This window comes from Pan paniscus, chromosome 21 (assembly GCF_029289425.2).
Source record: "Pan paniscus chromosome 21, NHGRI_mPanPan1-v2.0_pri, whole genome shotgun sequence".
Classification (NCBI taxonomy): domain Eukaryota; kingdom Metazoa; phylum Chordata; class Mammalia; order Primates; family Hominidae; genus Pan; species Pan paniscus.
Genome location: NC_073270.2, coordinates 3,201,448 through 3,218,639, shown reverse-complemented (window position 1 = coordinate 3,218,639; position 17,192 = coordinate 3,201,448). Strand labels below are relative to the sequence as shown.

The window sequence follows — 17,192 nt, the reverse complement described above, 5'->3', positions numbered from 1 at the left end:
AAGGTCGCTTGAGCCCAGGAGGTCAAGGCTGCAGTGAGCCATGATTGTGCTACTGCACTCTAGTCTGGGTGACAGAGCAAGACCTTGTCTCAAAAAAAAAAAAAAAAAAAAGGGAAAAAAAGAGTTCAAATGCCCTTGCAGGAGAGATAGCAAAACAGTATAAAATTACATGGTTCAGAGAGTGCAGTTAGGACTTCAGAGGAGAGTGAGGACGCTGGGCAGGAGCAGTTAGGGAAGGCTTCAAAGGAGGAGGAAAATATTGGCTGGGCCTGAAGGATGGCGTCTCAGGCAGATGAGGAAGGTCATGTGGGCAGAGGGCACGCCACAGCCCTTTCCTTAACAAAATCAAAACCAAAAGCCTACCCTTAGAGATGAATATTTTAAAGGAAGGAAGCTCTGTATTGATAATGGACAACAAGACCTTTTACTTGAGATAAAAATATGTAAAAAAAAAAAAAAAAAAAAAGATGGCTGGGAATTGTGAAAATGTTGTCTGATATACCCATATTTGCTCCCATAAGAACCCAGAGTTTGTTAAGCCTCCTGGCTCTTAAGAATATTCACACTAGGGAGGAAAAGAAAATCCCACTAGAGAGCTGCCCAGAGTTTTTCTGCTTTTCTGAACCTATGGAACAATGAAGAAGAGCTTTCAATTCTTTTTTTTTTTCTTTTCTGCTTTCTTGTTATTCTTTTAAGTGAGACCTGCCTAGCCATCAAATACAGGCTTTTGACTGAATGAACACAACACAAGCATAAGATATGTGTTCTGAAAAGACAAGTAGGGCTTGGCTCCCCCAAGTCATTGTAATGGTACAATTTTAGAGTGCTTCAGGTACAGACAAAGTGCCAGGCACAACATCAAGTCAACCATGAGGGTCACTCAACAAGCAATTACTGTACAAGGGGCCAGAGAAGCAAGGAAGGGGGAGGAGGCCAGGGCAGTGTTATAAAAGTAACTGAAGATTTCTTGTGTTTTGTCCTCCCACCAAACAGAAGGCAGCGTGGGCCCAGCATTACTGATCCCCAACCTAGCAACAGAAAGCAGCTCAGTGGGCTCATTCCTCCCTCAGATTTAACAAGAGCCCTTCCAACAACACCAGGTGAGCCTGGCAGTACTCACACAAGGTATAGAGGGGGAGTTCTGCTTCCAAAAAACTGAAAAAAGGCAGCCAAGGGAAGTGCTCTTCTTCCCTGCTGGGTCTGAGACTTCCATACCTCACAAAGAGATACTAGGGTAGTGGGGTGGCACTGGTGGGAGGAACTCAGCCATAACAAGCAGCCCAGCCCAGCCCAGCCCAGTCCAGGAAGGCTCTCTATCTCATAGGCCTGAAACTCCATTCCCCCAACCCAGGGACATAGGAGGTAGCCCGTGGCACCAATAAAAGAAATTCTGCCGGCTGGGTGCAGTGGCTCATGCCTGTAATCCCAGCACTTTGGGAGGCCGAGGCAGGCAGATCACAAGGTCAGGAGTTCAAGACCAGCCTGGCCAATATGGTGAAACCCTGTCTCTGCTAAAAATACAAAAATTAGCCAGGTGTGGTGGTGGGTGCCTGTAGTCCCAGCTACTTGGGAGGCTGAGGCAGGAGAATCACTTGAATCCGGGAGGTGGAGGTTGCAGTGAGCCAAGTTCGTGCCACTGTACTCCAGCCTGGGCAATAGAGTGAGACTCCATCTCAAAAAAAAAAAAAAGAAAAAGAAAAAAGAAAAAAGTGATTCTGCCTAAAGGGCATGGCCTAAGAAGCCTCTTTGTCTCCACAGACCTGAGACTCCACTCATCAGTGGAGAGAAATCTAGTGGCCCTGGTCTGGGGAAAGTCCTTCTGCCCCCTTAAGCAGCACCAGCAAAGACCTGTGAGAGCCCCAGCAGTGCCAAATACACCAAACAGACCCAAATAACATTGTAAAGTCTCTGAAAATGAAACTGTCATGTAAACCACAGTCCACGAAAGTGGCCAGGACCTGTGTGCTAAATGTAAACACAGTGAGTGCCTACTAAAATAAAATATTTAAATAGGACCCTGAATATCCTAACATAACAGACAAAATGTCTGAGATACAATTTTAAAAATCATCTGTTATACCAAGAACCAGAAAAATCACAACTTGGATGAGGAAGAACAACCAATCAACTGATCCCAACCAAGGTGAATTAAATGTCAGAATTATCTGAGAGGACTTTAAAGCAGTTGTCATAAAAATGTTTTAAAAATCAATTACCAATTCTCTTAAAACAAAAAATAGGAAATCTCAGCAATAAATAGAAGTTATAAAAAAGAACCAATGAAAATTACAGAACTAAAAATATAGTAACAGAAACAGAAATCTCAACAGATAATCTCAATATTAGAGGGGAGATGACAGAATAGAATCAGTGAACTTTAGGACAGACCAACGAATTTAACCAATGTGAGAATACAGAAAATGGACTGAAAAAAGAATGAACGGAGCTTCCAAGGCTTGTAAGACTATAACAAAAAAGCCAACATTTGTATCACTGAAGTGCCAGAAGGAGAGGAGAATAAAGGGCCTAAAATAGTATTTGAATAAATAATGGATGAAAACTTTCCAAATTTGGCAGACACAAATCTACAGATTCAAAAGCTGAGCAAACCCCAAAGAGAAACCCAAAGAAATCCATACCACAACACATGATAATTGAACTTCTGACGACTGGAGACAAACAAAACATGCTAAAAGCAGCCAGGGAAGAACTATGCACCACTTATAGGGGAACCCAATATGAATGACAGCAGATTTCTCATCTGAAACCATGGAGGCCAGCTGGAAGTGGCACAACATTGTTCAAGTGCTGAAAGAAAAGAACTGTCAGTCATGAATTCTATATCTGGCAAAATTATCCTTCATGAATAAAGGGGAAATAAAACCATTCTCAGACAAAGGAAAGCTAAAAGAATTTGACACTAGCAGTTAAATCCTTAAAGATTGGCTAAAGAAAGTTATTTAAATAAAAAGGAAATTATAAAAAAAGGAATCTTGGAGCATCAAGAAGGAAGAAAGTGCAGTGGAAACAATTAGAAATATGTGTACATACAATAGACTATTCTCATCATGAATTTTACAAGTCATATTCACCTGTTCTAGCAAAAAATAAAACCCTATCTGATACTCATGCAAATTATATTTAAAATCATGGAAGGTAAATAGATCTAAATGAAAGTAAGATTTCCACACTTCACTCAAAATGGTTAAGTCACATATGTATAGTGTAATACTGACAGCAACCTTTAAAAGAATTATACAAAGAGATACACTTGAAAGTCTTGTAAATAAATCAAGATGAATTTCTAAAAGATGTTCAAGAAACCCAAAGAAAGACAAGAGAGAGAAACAGAGGAATAAGAACTAGAGGGAAAAAACAGAAAACAATAAAATTGCACACCTAAGAGGTAATTAGTAATATCAGTAATTTATCAGCAATTAGCAATATCAGTAATATTAGCTAATATCAGTAATTATCTTAAGTGTAACTTGTCTAGATACAACAATCAAAAGACAGAAATTGGCAGAGTGAATTTAAAAAAGATCCAAATACATGCTGCTTATAAGAGACTCATTTGAAATTCAATAACATAGGTAGGATGAAAGTAAAAGAATATCATATTAATTTTAAAAAATCAGGAGTAGCTACATTTATATCTGATAAGGTAGATTCAAAGCAAAGAAATTTACTAGAGACAAAGAGGAACATTACATAATGATAAAAGAATCAACTTACCAGAAAGACATAACAATTCTAAATGTGCATGCACCAAACAACAGCAAAAGCAAAAGCAAAAAATGATAAGCGTTGAAAGGAGAAATAGATAAACCCACATTACAGTTGGGGACTCCAACATCCCCCTCTAGGCAACTGATGTGGTTTGGATTTGTGTCCCCCCCCACCAAATCTCATGTCTAATTGAGGAGGGGGCTGGTGGGAGGTGACTGAATCATGGGGTGATCTCCCCCTTGCTGTTCTCATGATAGTGAGTGAGTTCTCATGAGATCTGATGGTTTAGAAGTGTGTGGCACTTCCCCCTTTGCTCTCTCAGTCTCTCCTGCTCCACCACGTGAAGATTGTGCCTACTTCCCCTTCGCCTTCTGCCCTTATTGTAGTTTCCTGAGGCCTCCCAGTCATGCTTCCTGCCAAGCCTGGGAACTGAGAGTCAACTAAACCTCTCTTCTTCATAACTCACCCAGTCTCAGGTAGTTCTTTATAGCAATACGAGAACAGACTAATACAGCAACTAATAAAATGACTAGATGGAAGATCAGCAGTGATAGAGAAGAGCTGGACAACACGATGCTCATTTTACGACATGCTTTTCATCCTCTGGGAGAAACTTGTCTACCTCAAAGAGATTCGTACTTTGGGAAAATCCCTTGAGGAGCTCACCATGTCCCTACCTGCTGAGAGCACAGACAAGCATAGTACAGGCTATGTTAGAATCAGGACAGAAACTTCATATGTGTAAGTATCATATGTAGGTCCTTAAGGTTGGAGGAAACCTTAAAGGTCATTAGCCCAATGCTGATCCCAATGCAGTTATTTATTTCTTAAGTTATTGCCTCCACCAAACAATCTAGCTCTGTAATGTCCAACTAAGGGCAAGAGAAGGCAACTTTCCCCTTTATGGGCCATTGTAACTAATGCTCAGTGTCAGTGAGGGAAAAAGAATCGACACCATGGCTATAGCCCATACTCCAACAGGCCTCATGACAGAAAGCTTGCTGCCTCCCATTCTTTCTTTGGTTGTTAGAAAGTTTTTTCTTATAAAATGAGAAAAATGTTTCCTACAGTGTTGTTAGGTAGTTCCAATTAGTACAGTTTCAAGAAGATGACAATATGGGCCAGGCATGGTGGCTCATGCCTGTAATCCCAGCACTTTGGGAGGCCGAGGTGGGCAGATCACCTGAAGTCAGGAGTTTGAGACAAGCTTGGCCAACATGGTGAAACCCCGACTCTACTAAAAATACAAAAATTAGCTGGGTGTGGTGGTACACAACTGTAGTCTCAGCTACTCAGGAGGCTGAGACAGGAGAATTGCTTGAACCTGGGAGGCGGAGGTTGCAGTGAGTGGAGATCACGCCACTACACTCATTCTGTTGACTGGGCAACAGAGTGAGACTCCATCTCAAAAAAAAAAAAAAAAAAAAGAAAGAAAGAAGATGAAAATATGCATAAATTGCCCTAAAATATTTATACCCCCTCAACCAGCAAATCAGAAATGTGCACTAAGATTGATTACAGATTTTATAGCAACATTGCCTATCACAGACAAATCTTGATTAAACCTTAATGTCCGACAAAAGAGGACTGGTTGAATTAAATTACAGTATACTCATAGGATGAAATCCCATCCAATCACCTAATTAAAAATCCTATTTTAAAAGAATACTTAAAGGCAGGGCACAGTGCCTCATGCCTGTAATCCCAGCACTTTGGGAGGCCAAGGCAGGATTTCTTGAGCCCAGGAGTTCAAGACCAGCCTGGGCAACATGGTGAAACCCCATCTCTACAAGAAATACAAAAATTATCTGTGTATGGTGGCACATGCCTGTAGTCCCAGCTATTTGGGAGGCTGAGGTGGGAGAATCACTTGAGCCTGGGAGGTCAAGGCTGCAGTGAGCTGTAATTGTCCCACTACACTCCAGCCTGAGTGACAGAGTGAGACCCTGTCCCCCCCCCAAAAAAAAAAAAAGGACTTAATGACACGGGGAAAGGTTCATAATATATTTTAAAGTAAAAAAAAAAAAGGTGTTACATATACATGTATACATATACAAGTATAAACAAAATTAATAAAATAAAATATACAATTAATATGCTATTAACAGTGACTATCACTAACATTAGAGAGATTTATTCAGTGCTTTTGTTTTCCTCATATTTTATAAAAGTTTCGCTTCTGTAATCAGAGAACAACACAGTTTTCTTTTTGTTGTTGTTGTTTTTTCTTTTCTGAGACAGGGTCTCACTCTGTTGTCCAGGCTAGAATGCAGTGGCTTGGTCATGGTTCACTGCGCCTCAACCTCCTAGGCTCAAGCAATCCTCTAGCCTTAGCCTCCTGAGTAGCTGGGACTACAAGTGTGTGCTACAATGCCCGGCTAATTTTTACTTTTTTGTAGAGATGGGGATCTCACTTTTTTGCCCAGGCTGGATTCAAACTCCTGGGCTCAAGTGATCCTCCCACCTGTGCCTCCCAAAGTGCTAGGATTACAGGCATAAGCCACCACACCCAGCCTTTATTTTGATTTTGACTTAAGAATTTTACTCTTCCTCACAACAGCAATTGGCCTACCTCTTGCTGTCCCTTTCCTCCCATCCATCCTTCACCAGTCCCCTGGGGCTCTGAAAGTTTGAATTCCACTGCTCTTACCTTGCCTGGCCCCAGGATGCTCCTGTCTCCCTAATTATTACTTTAGCCCAAATACAACCCACAACCCCCTCTCTTCTTTCTCTTCAGCAGGCTAAGACAGGATGGCATTTTCTAAAATCAACTGGGATAATGAAAAGGAAATAATTAGAGAGAATACTAGCAGCAGCAAAAGGGGCATGGCAAGAATCGGCTTGCTCACCCAACATGCCGTCTACCCCTGTGCTGTCTAATATGGCAGCCATTAGTCACATGTGGCTACTGAGCACTCGAAATGTACCTGGTCCAAACTGAGATGTGCTGTATGTGCAAAATATGCATCACATTTTGAAAGCTTTATTTATTGATTTGAGATGGAGTCTTGCTCTGTTGCCCAGCCTGGAGTGCAATGGCACAACCTCAGCTCACTACAACCTCTGCCTCCCGGGTTCAAGCAACTCTCCTGCCTCAGCCTCCCAAGTAGCTGGGATTACAGATGGCTGCCACCATGCTCAGCTAATTTTTGTATTTTTAGTAGAGACACGGTTTCACCATGTTGATCAGGCTGGTCTCAAACTCCTGACTTCTCAGGTGATCCGCCCCCTTCAGCCTCCCAAAGTGCTGAAATTACAGGCATGAGCCACTGCACCCGGCCTGAAAATGTTATTTTAAAAAAGAGTGTAAAATATCTCTTAAATAATTTTTATATTGATTACATGCTGAAATGATTTTGGATATATTGGGTTAGATAAAATAAATATTTAAACATTGATTCACCTAGGTTTCTTTTTTTACCTTTTAAAAAATGTGGCTACTAGGACATTGAAAATTATGTATGTGGCTCTATTTCCACTGGACAGTGTTGCCCTGGGGGCTCTTCCCCCTTTCCCCCTTGTCTGCCTCTCCCAGAGAGGTTACAAAACTAAATACTCATTTTCCCATCTCTCTTTCAGCTAGGGATGGTCATAGTGACATAGTTCTGGCCAAGTGGAAGGCTGCTGGGGTGGGGATTTGGATGGGATTCTGGGAAAGTTTTGGCTTTCCTGATTTAAAAAAGACGGACACAATACACCTATTAGAATGAATAAAATCAGGAACACTGATGACACCAAACACAGGTGAGGATGTGGAGCAACAGACACTCCCATTCATTGCTGGTGGGAATGCAAAGTGGTACAGTTATTTTGGAACACAGTTTGGCAGTTTCTAACAAAACTAAACACACTCTTACAATCTCACTGCTTGGTATTTACCCGAAAGAACTGAAAACTTATGTCCATATAAAAACCTGCACACAGATGTTTACATCAGCTTTATCCATAATTGTCAAAACGTGGAAGCAACTAAGATGTCCTTCAGTAGGTAATTGAATAAACTATGGTACATCTAGACAATGGAATATTATTTAGTGCTCAAAAGAAATGCGTTATCGGCCAGGTGCGGTGGCTAATGCCTGTAATCCCAGCACTTTGGGAGTCTGAGTCAGGCGGATTGCCTGAGCTCAGGAGTTCACAACCAGCCTGGGCAACATAGTGAAATCCCGTCTCTACTAAAATACAAAAAAATTAGCTGGATGTGGCAGTGTGTGCCTGTAGTCCCAGCTACTTGGAGGCTGAGGCAGGAGAATTGCTTGAACTCGGGAGGCAGAGGTTGCAGTGAGCCAAGATTGTGCCATTGCACTCCAGCCTGGGCAACGAGAGTGAGACTTCATCTCAAAAAATAAAAACAAACAAACAAGAAATGAGTTACTAAGCCATAGAAATACATGGCTTGATATGTATTGCATATTACAATATGCATATTACTAAATGAAGAAAAAAACAATCAGAAAAGGCTGCCTACTGTATGATTCCCATTATACGACATTCTGGAAAAGGCAAAACTATGGAGACAGTGAAAAAATCAGTGGTTGCCAGGGGTTGGGGGAAGGGAGTGATGAATAGGTGAAGCATTGAAGAGGATTTTTAGGGCAGTGAAACTACTCTGTATAAGACTATGAGACTATAACAGTGAATGCATGTCATCACAGGAGTATCCAAACCCACAGAATGTACAACACCAAGAGTGAGCCCTAATGTAAACTGTGAACTTGGGGTGACTGTGATGTGTCAATACAGGTCCATCACTTGTAACAGATACACCACTTGATTCAGGGATGTTGATGATGGAGAGACGGTGGGTGTGGAGGGGTGGGTAGGAGGTGTATGAGAAATCTCTGTATCTTCCACTCAATTTTGTTGTGAATCTAAGAAAAAAAAATCTAAAGCCACTTAAATAAATAAAGTCTTAAAAGAGAACAAAAACGTTAAAAAAAAAAAAAAAAAGACCCAGCTGGCATTGCCCCTTCCTCCCTCTCCCATTTCTTCCCGTCCCGAATGAAGGCTTAATGCCCAGAGCCGAGGCAGGCAATTCGTGGCCAGGAGAACAAAAGCCAGCCTGCCAAGGGAGGGGAGATGTGAGGCCTGAATTCTTGCTGGCAACGTTTAGCAACTGAATCAAGACCAATTCACATCTCTTGTCATGAGAGAAAAATAAAGCCCTGCTTTTCTGAAGGCACCTTAAGTGGTATTCTGTTTCTTGCAGCTGCACATATTCCTAAATGACAGAACAGACAAGTCTCCATAGGACAGGCCTCTGGCCCTAAGCCAACACATATGTAGCCTCTGTAGCTGCCACAAGCCTCCTAGCTGCCTCCTCTAGGCTCTTCCCCCTGGACTCCTCCACTGGCACAAGGCCCCCACCTTCGTTCGTGCCCACACAGGAACTATCTCATCTCCTTGTAGATCAAGACCCAAGAGGCCCAGTTTTAAAACTTCTGAAACCCCCTAGGCTGCTTCAGTTTTTGGTCTGGGGAAACGTGGTGGTGGGGTACGCTAACCTCATCTCCAGGTCACACGCCTCCAAGGGGAAGTAGTCAACACCATCAAGATCTACAGGATAATACTTTAATTACGAAAAGCACAAATTCTGTATCATTGGAACCAGCAAACACACAGTAGCACGAAGGATGCTTGCTCCCAAGGCTCTTCAGTCATCAGAGGACACACTCAAGCCTCACCTGAGTCTTCTCCCCATTCCATCGGCCATGCCTGCTCAGGATGTGGTGCCAGGGCCATTCCCAACAGCCTCTTCTGAGTAGACTCCAGTTTGTCTAATTCTCTTTCAATGGTGCTCCTGGGAGAAAAGAGAAGGCTGCTAATTTTCATGACACAAACTCTTCTCACAGCATGGAACCACCAAGACATCAAAATACACCAGCTGCCTGAACCTGAAGCGCAGCCAACCAGAAATGAGATTTTTGTGGATGCTAATAGGCACTATGCAGCCTTAGCACCAGGGATCATTTGCTCTAGTTCTAGATCCAACTTGTGTGACGGTGGGCAAGTGACTGTGATGAGAAAACCTCAGCTAAAACACCCTCCTGGTCTCAGACCTTCTGACGTCACCCTAGAGCAGTTCCTCCGCCATCGTGAAAAGCAGCTGAATCGGCAAACTGTGACTGTGACAAACGTCTCAGTAAACAGCGCCCTTCACCCAGGTGCACAGGCCCAAGCCTTGAGGTCATGGTCGATTCCTCTCTCTCTCACCCAACATAGAACTCATTAGCAGAATGTGTAAGGTCTGCCTTCAGAATGCATCCCAAGTCCAAGTGCTTCTCACCTTTCTTTACTATGCCAGCCCAAGCTATTGTCACCTCGCACCTGGACCCTTCTAAAAGCCTCCTTGCTCTTTGCTTCCACTCTCACTCCCTAAGTTCTATTCTCTACCCAGTAGCCGGAATGTTCCTCTGCTTTCACCTCTCCAATGTCCTCCCATCTCCTTCTGAGTAAAATCTAAAGTGCTTTCCGTGGCTCCAAGGTCCTGGTAATCTAGACCTCAGCCTCTTGTCTGCCTCCACTGGCTCTATCATTCCCTCCTCTCCAGCTGCTCTGGCATCCTATCTCAGAGACTCTGCACAGCTATTTCTTCTGCTTAGAACATTCTTCCACCATTTATCAGCCCTCACTTCCTTCAGCCATCTGTTCATTCTACATCCTTGGAGAGGCCCTGCATGGCACATATTTTACTGTCTGTCTCCTCCTACTAGAATGTAAGCTCTTTGATGGCAGGATCTTTATTTTATTTCTTGCTCTATCCCCAGCCCCCTAGTAGAGTGTCTGAGAATGTGCTGAATCAATGAATAAACACTGCAAATGCATAAATAGCTTGCTCAAAGTCCAACAATGTTGCTGACTGGCTTTCAGAGTCTCTACTGAGGAATAAAAAGAAATTTGTTCTTCAGTGTTCCAGAGATGTCACAGGGCTCACTTTGGTTGAACCAGAGGTAGGATGCCCCAAATTCTACCTGTTTAGGTAGTTATTCTCCCCAGAAACAGCTCCTGGCGGGATGAGGGAGTCCTGCGAATTCTAAAACCCCCACAGAACAGTATTTAAAAAGTACTAAATTAGAGGTTTCTAAAGGCTTCTCTAACCCAAAACTCAAATACAGTGAGTGGATCAGAGGAAGCAAAAAGACCTTCTCTGGTCTGTCCTTCCCCTACAGCTGCTACACTTCTCTGGAAGTGGCCACAGAGGGACAAAAGAAGGAATCTGATGCCCTGTGACATTATCACCCTGATAGAGTTGCAGTGCTAAACTCTGATTGAGCCCCTGCTGTTTCAGAAGTGTAATGTCAAGCAATGCACTAATGAGATGAGGAAACTGCATCAAGGAAGCCAGCTCATCCTTGGGGAGATGAGAACACACTGCCTGACGTCAGCATGACACCCAACTCCTATCTTAGCACAGGCTATGGATATTATGCTGCTGTCAGCTTCATTACGGAAATAATACAGAAATCTGCAGCAGACATTACTCCCAGCTTCTGGACTGTGAATCAATGACACCAATGCTTCAGGAGCCAAATTGGAAGGCTAGACAAAGTCATCAAACTTGAGGATTCAACAAGGTAATGGGACTGAATATGGTTTCTGGCGCAGAGCTGCTATTAGTCAGGGCAATGTGAAATTCACTGCTACTAGAGCTTCCTGGGTGGATTCACTCATTCATTCAACAAACATTTGCTGGCAATAAAGAGATCTGCCAGGCAATAAAGAGAAGAAAAAGACTACAAAAATCACCCTGCCTTTTGTGAACTAACAATGTAATAACCATGATGACAGTGCTAAAAAAGAGCAGTCAGCTGGGTGTGGTGGCACACGCCTGTAATCCCAGCACTTTGGAAGGCCGGGGCAGGAGGATGGCTTGAGGCCAGGAGTTTGAGACCAGCCTGGGCAACACAGTAAGACCCCATATTTATTTATGTATATTTTTAAAAAGAGCAGCCAACATTTTTTTTTTGAGCACTTGTCCTAGCAGGTACCGCTGGATTCTTTTTTTATTTGTTTGTTTTTTATTTTTTGTTTTTGAGTCAGAGTCTCTCTCTGTCATGCAGGCTGGAGTGCAATGGCACGATCTCAGCTCACTGCAACCTCCGCCTCCTGGGTTCAAGTGATTCTCCTGCCTCAGCCTCCTGAGTAGCTGAGATTACAGATCTGCACCACCACACCCGGGTAATTTTTGTATTTTTAGTAGAGACGGGGTTTCATCATGTTGGTCAGGCTGGTCTTGAACTCCTGACCTCATGATCTGCCTGCCTCAGCCTCCCAAAGTGCTAGGATTACAGGTGTGAGCCACCATGCCCGGCCATGCTGGATTCTTTAAGTGCAAGATCTCACGCTATCATCACAACAGCCCGGGGTTTTACTGTCCTTGTTTTGAAGATGAAGAAACTGAGGCTCAGACATTGATTCAAAATCACAGCAGGGCTCAAATCCCCTGACTATAAAAGCCAATGCCCATAACTGCTAGGAAACACTGCTTACTCTAACCTAGTGCATTAACCTAAGTAGGATAAATAGGGACCTTACACTCTGGTGAGTGAAGGGAGGGTTTCTGAAAACAGAAAGAAGGCCAGGTGCGGCGGTTTATGTCTGTAATTCCAGCACTTTGGGAAGCCAAGGAGGGAAAATCCCTTGAGCCCAGGAGTTCAAGACTAGTCTGGGCTACATAGAGACACCCCACCCGTTCCTACAAAAAATGAAAATATAATTAGCTGGGCATGGTTGTGTGCGCCTGTGGTCCCAGCTACTAGCGAGGTTGAGGTGAAAGGATCACTTGAGCTCTAGAGGACGAGGCTACAGTGAGCTGTGACTGTGCCACTGCACTCCAGCCTGGACAACAGGGTGAGACCCTGTCTCAAAAACAAACAAACAAAAAACAAAGGGCCAGGCACAGTGGCTCACACCTGCAATCCCGGCACTTTGGGAAGCAGCCAAGGCGGGCAGATTTGAGATTAGAAGTTCAAGACCAGACTGGCCAACATGGTGAAACCCCATCTCTACTAAAAAATACAAAAATTTAGCCGGTCATGGTGGTGCATGCCTGTAACTACTTGGGAAGCTGAGGCACAAGAGTTGCTTGAGCCGGGGAGGCAGAGGTTGCAGGTTGCAGTAAGCCAAGATCATGCCACTGCACTCCAGCCTGGGTGACAGAGAGAGACTGTCTCAAAAAAAAAGAGAGAGAGAGAAAGAGAAGAATATGGTGAATATGATGTTCTTGCCAATGGAAGAAGTCAGTCCAGGAGCCCAAGTCTGGGAATCCATAACAGGGGCCAGATTACACTGCAAGCAATAATGAATGTAGCTGCCAACATACATTTTATTTCCAACTGAGAAATAAGAAGGCCTCAGAGGGGAAAATTCACTTTCCCAGACTTTTTAGTGGGGTGGAGGGGTAGAATCATTCTCATTTGACCCCCATACATCTTGACATTTCTACTTATTAGAAATTAAAGTATAAATTAAGAAGCTTACTCTCCCTTCTCAGAATCCCATAGCTTCTCATCTGTAACTTCCTCAAAGCACCTGCCACCTTCTCTTACTACCCTGGAGAGTTGCTGACAGATGCTAATTTAGTTTTACTAAATATATTACCTTACCAGAAAGGCTAAACATGCATAATAGATAATACCAGCTACCCTTTGTTGAAAGAGGCTTACAGGTGGATGAGGAAACAGTGACCTGCCCAAGTAGCATTATCAAGACCAAAATCCACCTGACTCACAGCCCAGTGGTCTTTTAAGGACACGATCCTGCCTCTTCTACAGAACCATGTAAGAGGCTGAAAAACTTTGGGAAATAAAAGGAGAAATGCAGGCAAATGTTTCTGTAATCCAGCCAGAGGCTAAGAGTCCTTGTAGCAGGACAAGTGCAATCCTTTCCAACCTCACAAGGCAAACAGACGATAATAGTTGTCAAAAGACAAAAATTACAAGAAATTTAGTTTAAAATCTTAATTGGCTTATATTTGCATTCTAGAATCAGCTGATGCCTCGTTCTATAAAACAGAATGAGTGCTCTGATGAGCTGAGCCGAGGAGGCTGGCTTTATAGACAGAAAAGGGCTGAAGAAAGCAGAAACACAGAACAAAAGCGAATTGGTTGTTTCAAAGTTATTTTCCTTGTAAAGGTTAAAGCAGAGAGGACTTCCTCATCATGCCAGCTAAAGCTGGTTTATTTGGGGATTTGGCTATATTAACTGTCTCTCTCTCCTGATTTCTAGGAAAGTCAAATAAGCAACTTAGTTTCAGCTTGGTGGCATGGAACTTCAGCATAAGTGACTCCATGTTGGGTTGATCTGTTGGGCATAGTGCAGGAGCTCAGTCCAAACCAATAGCCTCTTATAAATTTTATTTAACATAGTGATAACAACAATATGACCATGGTAATAATAGAGGCAGCTTACTATGTGCCTGGCACCATTCTAGGGACTTCACAATCTTTTTTTTAATGTCCTAAGTTCTTGAAGGCAAGAGACTTTACAAATATTAACTACTATAATTATTATAACGATATTAAGTGGGTACTATTATTATCCCCACTTTTTAATGAGGCAAGGTTGAGAGGTCAACTAAGTTGCCCCAGGCAAGCCCATGAGCACTTGCCACGTGCTAGAAACTAAGTCCAGAAATTGTACTAAGTACAATTAAGTCGTTTAATACTCAAAGCAATCCCAAGATACCTGCTATCATTATCACCACTTTCAGAGGGAACCAACAGAGCTCAAGGCAGCCTGGACCCGGAGCCCGCGCTTAGCCACCAGCTGCGTGGCTGAGGGCAGGGCGCGCTGACCCAGGCTGGGTGCGCGTGGGGCGGGGGCTGGGTAGAGATCTGTTCGCTCGAGTCCTCAGCAAGGGCCGCACTGGACGTCAGCTCTGAGTGTGACCAAGGCCCTCGGCTTCTCCAGATCTGGACGCCCCAGCCCGGGAGCTCCGTGCCAGCGAGCCTCCGAGCATCGCGGGCCGCTACTGCCCCCTGCCGCCGCCCGGGCCTTGCAGGGAGAGCTTGCCCGGAGCAGAGGCGCGCGGCCACCGGGCCCCGGCAGCTCCCAGCCACGACCACCCAGAGACCCCGCAGAGGAAACGGAAGCCGCCGCCCGGCACTTTCTGAATTCCTCTCTCCGCCCTCAGGTCCCTGCGGCCTCCCCTCACCTTCGTCACTTCTCGTGGGCTGGCGGATAGAGCCCAGCGGCTCCCCACCCACTCGGCTCGCAGCCCGCGCTCCCAACGCCCGAGTTGCCATGGTGAAGGACGCGGGAGAAACGCCGGAAGGAGCACGGACCCCAGGGAGAGCGCGGAGGAGGCCGCGCGGGTCCTTCCTCCACCTGGGCCCAGGCACTTCCGGTCTCGTAGGCGTCGGGGAAAGCTCTTTGCGGACTTCGCTGCGGGCTTGGGATCTCCGACATGAAGGGAAGCGGGGGCTGGAGGACGCAGAGACTCTCCCTGGGCTGCTCGAAGTCCAAGGCTGTAACCCGGCTCCGGTCCTCATTTTCCCGCCGTCAGTGCCGGCTGCCTGCAGTTGCCATGGTGACGCGGGCCGCGGAGCAGGGCAAGGTCCCAAGTCGCGTGCAGTTGCTCCTCGCCGTCGCCACTCTCCTGCCCCAGGCTGTGGGTAGTAGACGTCAAAAGAGATACACCAGAGCGCGACCCAGACTCGGGACCGCCGGGGTGGGGGCTGCTTCAGGCATTGGACACACTTCCTGGGCGCCTCGTGACCGCACCCTCCTGGCCTCACACCGCGGGGTGGGTTTGCACGAGGGTGGGCCGAGCCCTGTCGCTGAGCGACTCTGACCTTTTTAAGGCCACCTAGCTTTGGGTACAATGGATGTCTCATACTGAATTTTAATCAGCTTCTTACTGGAGGACATTAATGTTTGTTCAGTCTTTGTTACTACAAAAAATACTAGAGTAGCGTGGTAATATCCTTGTATGTACGTGCACACGTGCAACTTTTTCTGTAAATTTCCAGAAGTAAAATTTCTATGTCAAAGGCCAAATGCAATTTTAATTTTCATGAATATGACTAAATTGCTCTTCAAAGACACTAGCAAATTTACATCTCCACCAAAACTGGAGTCCGATAATTTTAATTAGGATTATATCAACAGTGATGAACTGTTGCAAAAGAATTTTCCAGAGCATTTTCCATTAAACCAATTCTTTGATCAGTTTTTTAAAATACAACATAGTTAAATAGTATCCATATCCATTTTTATTTTATGGAAATTGTCTTTACTGAGTGATTCTTTTACATATAAATTTCATGATAAAGATTTTACTTCTTTAAAATTTGTATGTCGAATTTTACTTTGGTTTCCATCGTTGTGATATTTTGTATTTCATGCTCATGTTATTGAAAAAGGAAAAAAAAAGGCAACCCCGACATTCAGAAGCTAGCCTGGCATCACAGCTCCACCATGTTATCCTCCTATTGTACGTAGCGTCACAAAATAACAACCTCACATATGGTTACAGAGAGCCTGATAAAGTGAGACATAGCAAATCTACTTTGAAATTTTGTCTAAGCACAGACAAAAACACGGTCACTGTGCCACTCACAAAATACCAAACACCCGTCTTGGAGAAAATGAGTGACTGCTACTTCTTTTTTCTCTCTCTCTCTCTTTTTTTTTTTTTTTTTTTTTTTGAGTCAGAGTCTCGCTCTGTCGGCCAGGCTGGAGTGCAGTGGCAGGATCTCGGCTCACTGCAAGCTCCGCCTCCCAGGTTCACGCCATTCTCCTGCCTCAGCCTCCCAAGTAGCTGGGACTACAGGTGCCCACCACCACGCCCAGCTAATTTTTTTGTATTTTTAGTAGAGATGGGGTTTCACTGTGTTAGCCAGGATGGTCTCGATTTCCTGACCTCGTGATCTGCCTGCCTCAGCCTCCCAAAGTGCTGGGATTACAGGCGTGAGCCACCGTGCCCGGCCCCCTGCTAACTAATTACAGTTTTATCTTTCTTCTAGTTTGCCTTCTCTATAGATTAGATTTATTGAGATACCCAATCATGGAATTGGCTCCTGCTTCCTGACCACTTCCAGTCTAGGGCGAATCCAACTTCCATAGGCCCTCCTTAAATTACCAATAAAAGCTGAAACCCAGTAATAGGTTCTTTATAACACCTCTTTTCGAAGATACCCGCCCATAGTTCTGTCATGGTATGTACTCTCCCTCAGTGCAACCCAACTTGTTCAACTATAGGTGTGTCCTGGTGGTCTTTGGCTAAAAGGCATTGACACTAGCAAGTTCTATTTTCTTTTCTTTCTGAGACACGGTCTCACCCTCTTGCCCAAGCTGTAGTGCAGTGGCACCATCAGGGCTCACTGCAGTGTCAACTTTCAGGCTCAAGCAGTCTTCCCACCTCAGCCTCCCAACTAGCTGGGACTACTGGCATGCACCACCCCGCCTGGCTGATTTTCATTTTTGGAGACAGGCTTTCACTATGTTGCCCAGGCTGGTCT

General features: G+C 44.4%; 1 protein-coding gene across 1 annotated transcript in view; it reads right to left on the bottom strand.

Moving 5' to 3' along the window:
* TGM3 (transglutaminase 3) overlaps positions 1-14,904 on the bottom strand; it is a 133,003-nt gene extending 118,099 nt beyond the window's left edge. The window contains exons 1-2 of the mRNA XM_034947328.3: positions 14,885-14,904; positions 9,414-9,529 (exon numbers count right to left, since the gene is read on the bottom strand). Of these exons, the coding sequence (XP_034803219.1) occupies positions 9,414-9,471 (58 nt within the window). The 5' untranslated portion in view covers positions 9,472-9,529; positions 14,885-14,904. The remainder of the gene's footprint in view (positions 1-9,413; positions 9,530-14,884) is intronic.
* Between the last annotated feature and the right edge of the window lie 2,288 nt (positions 14,905-17,192).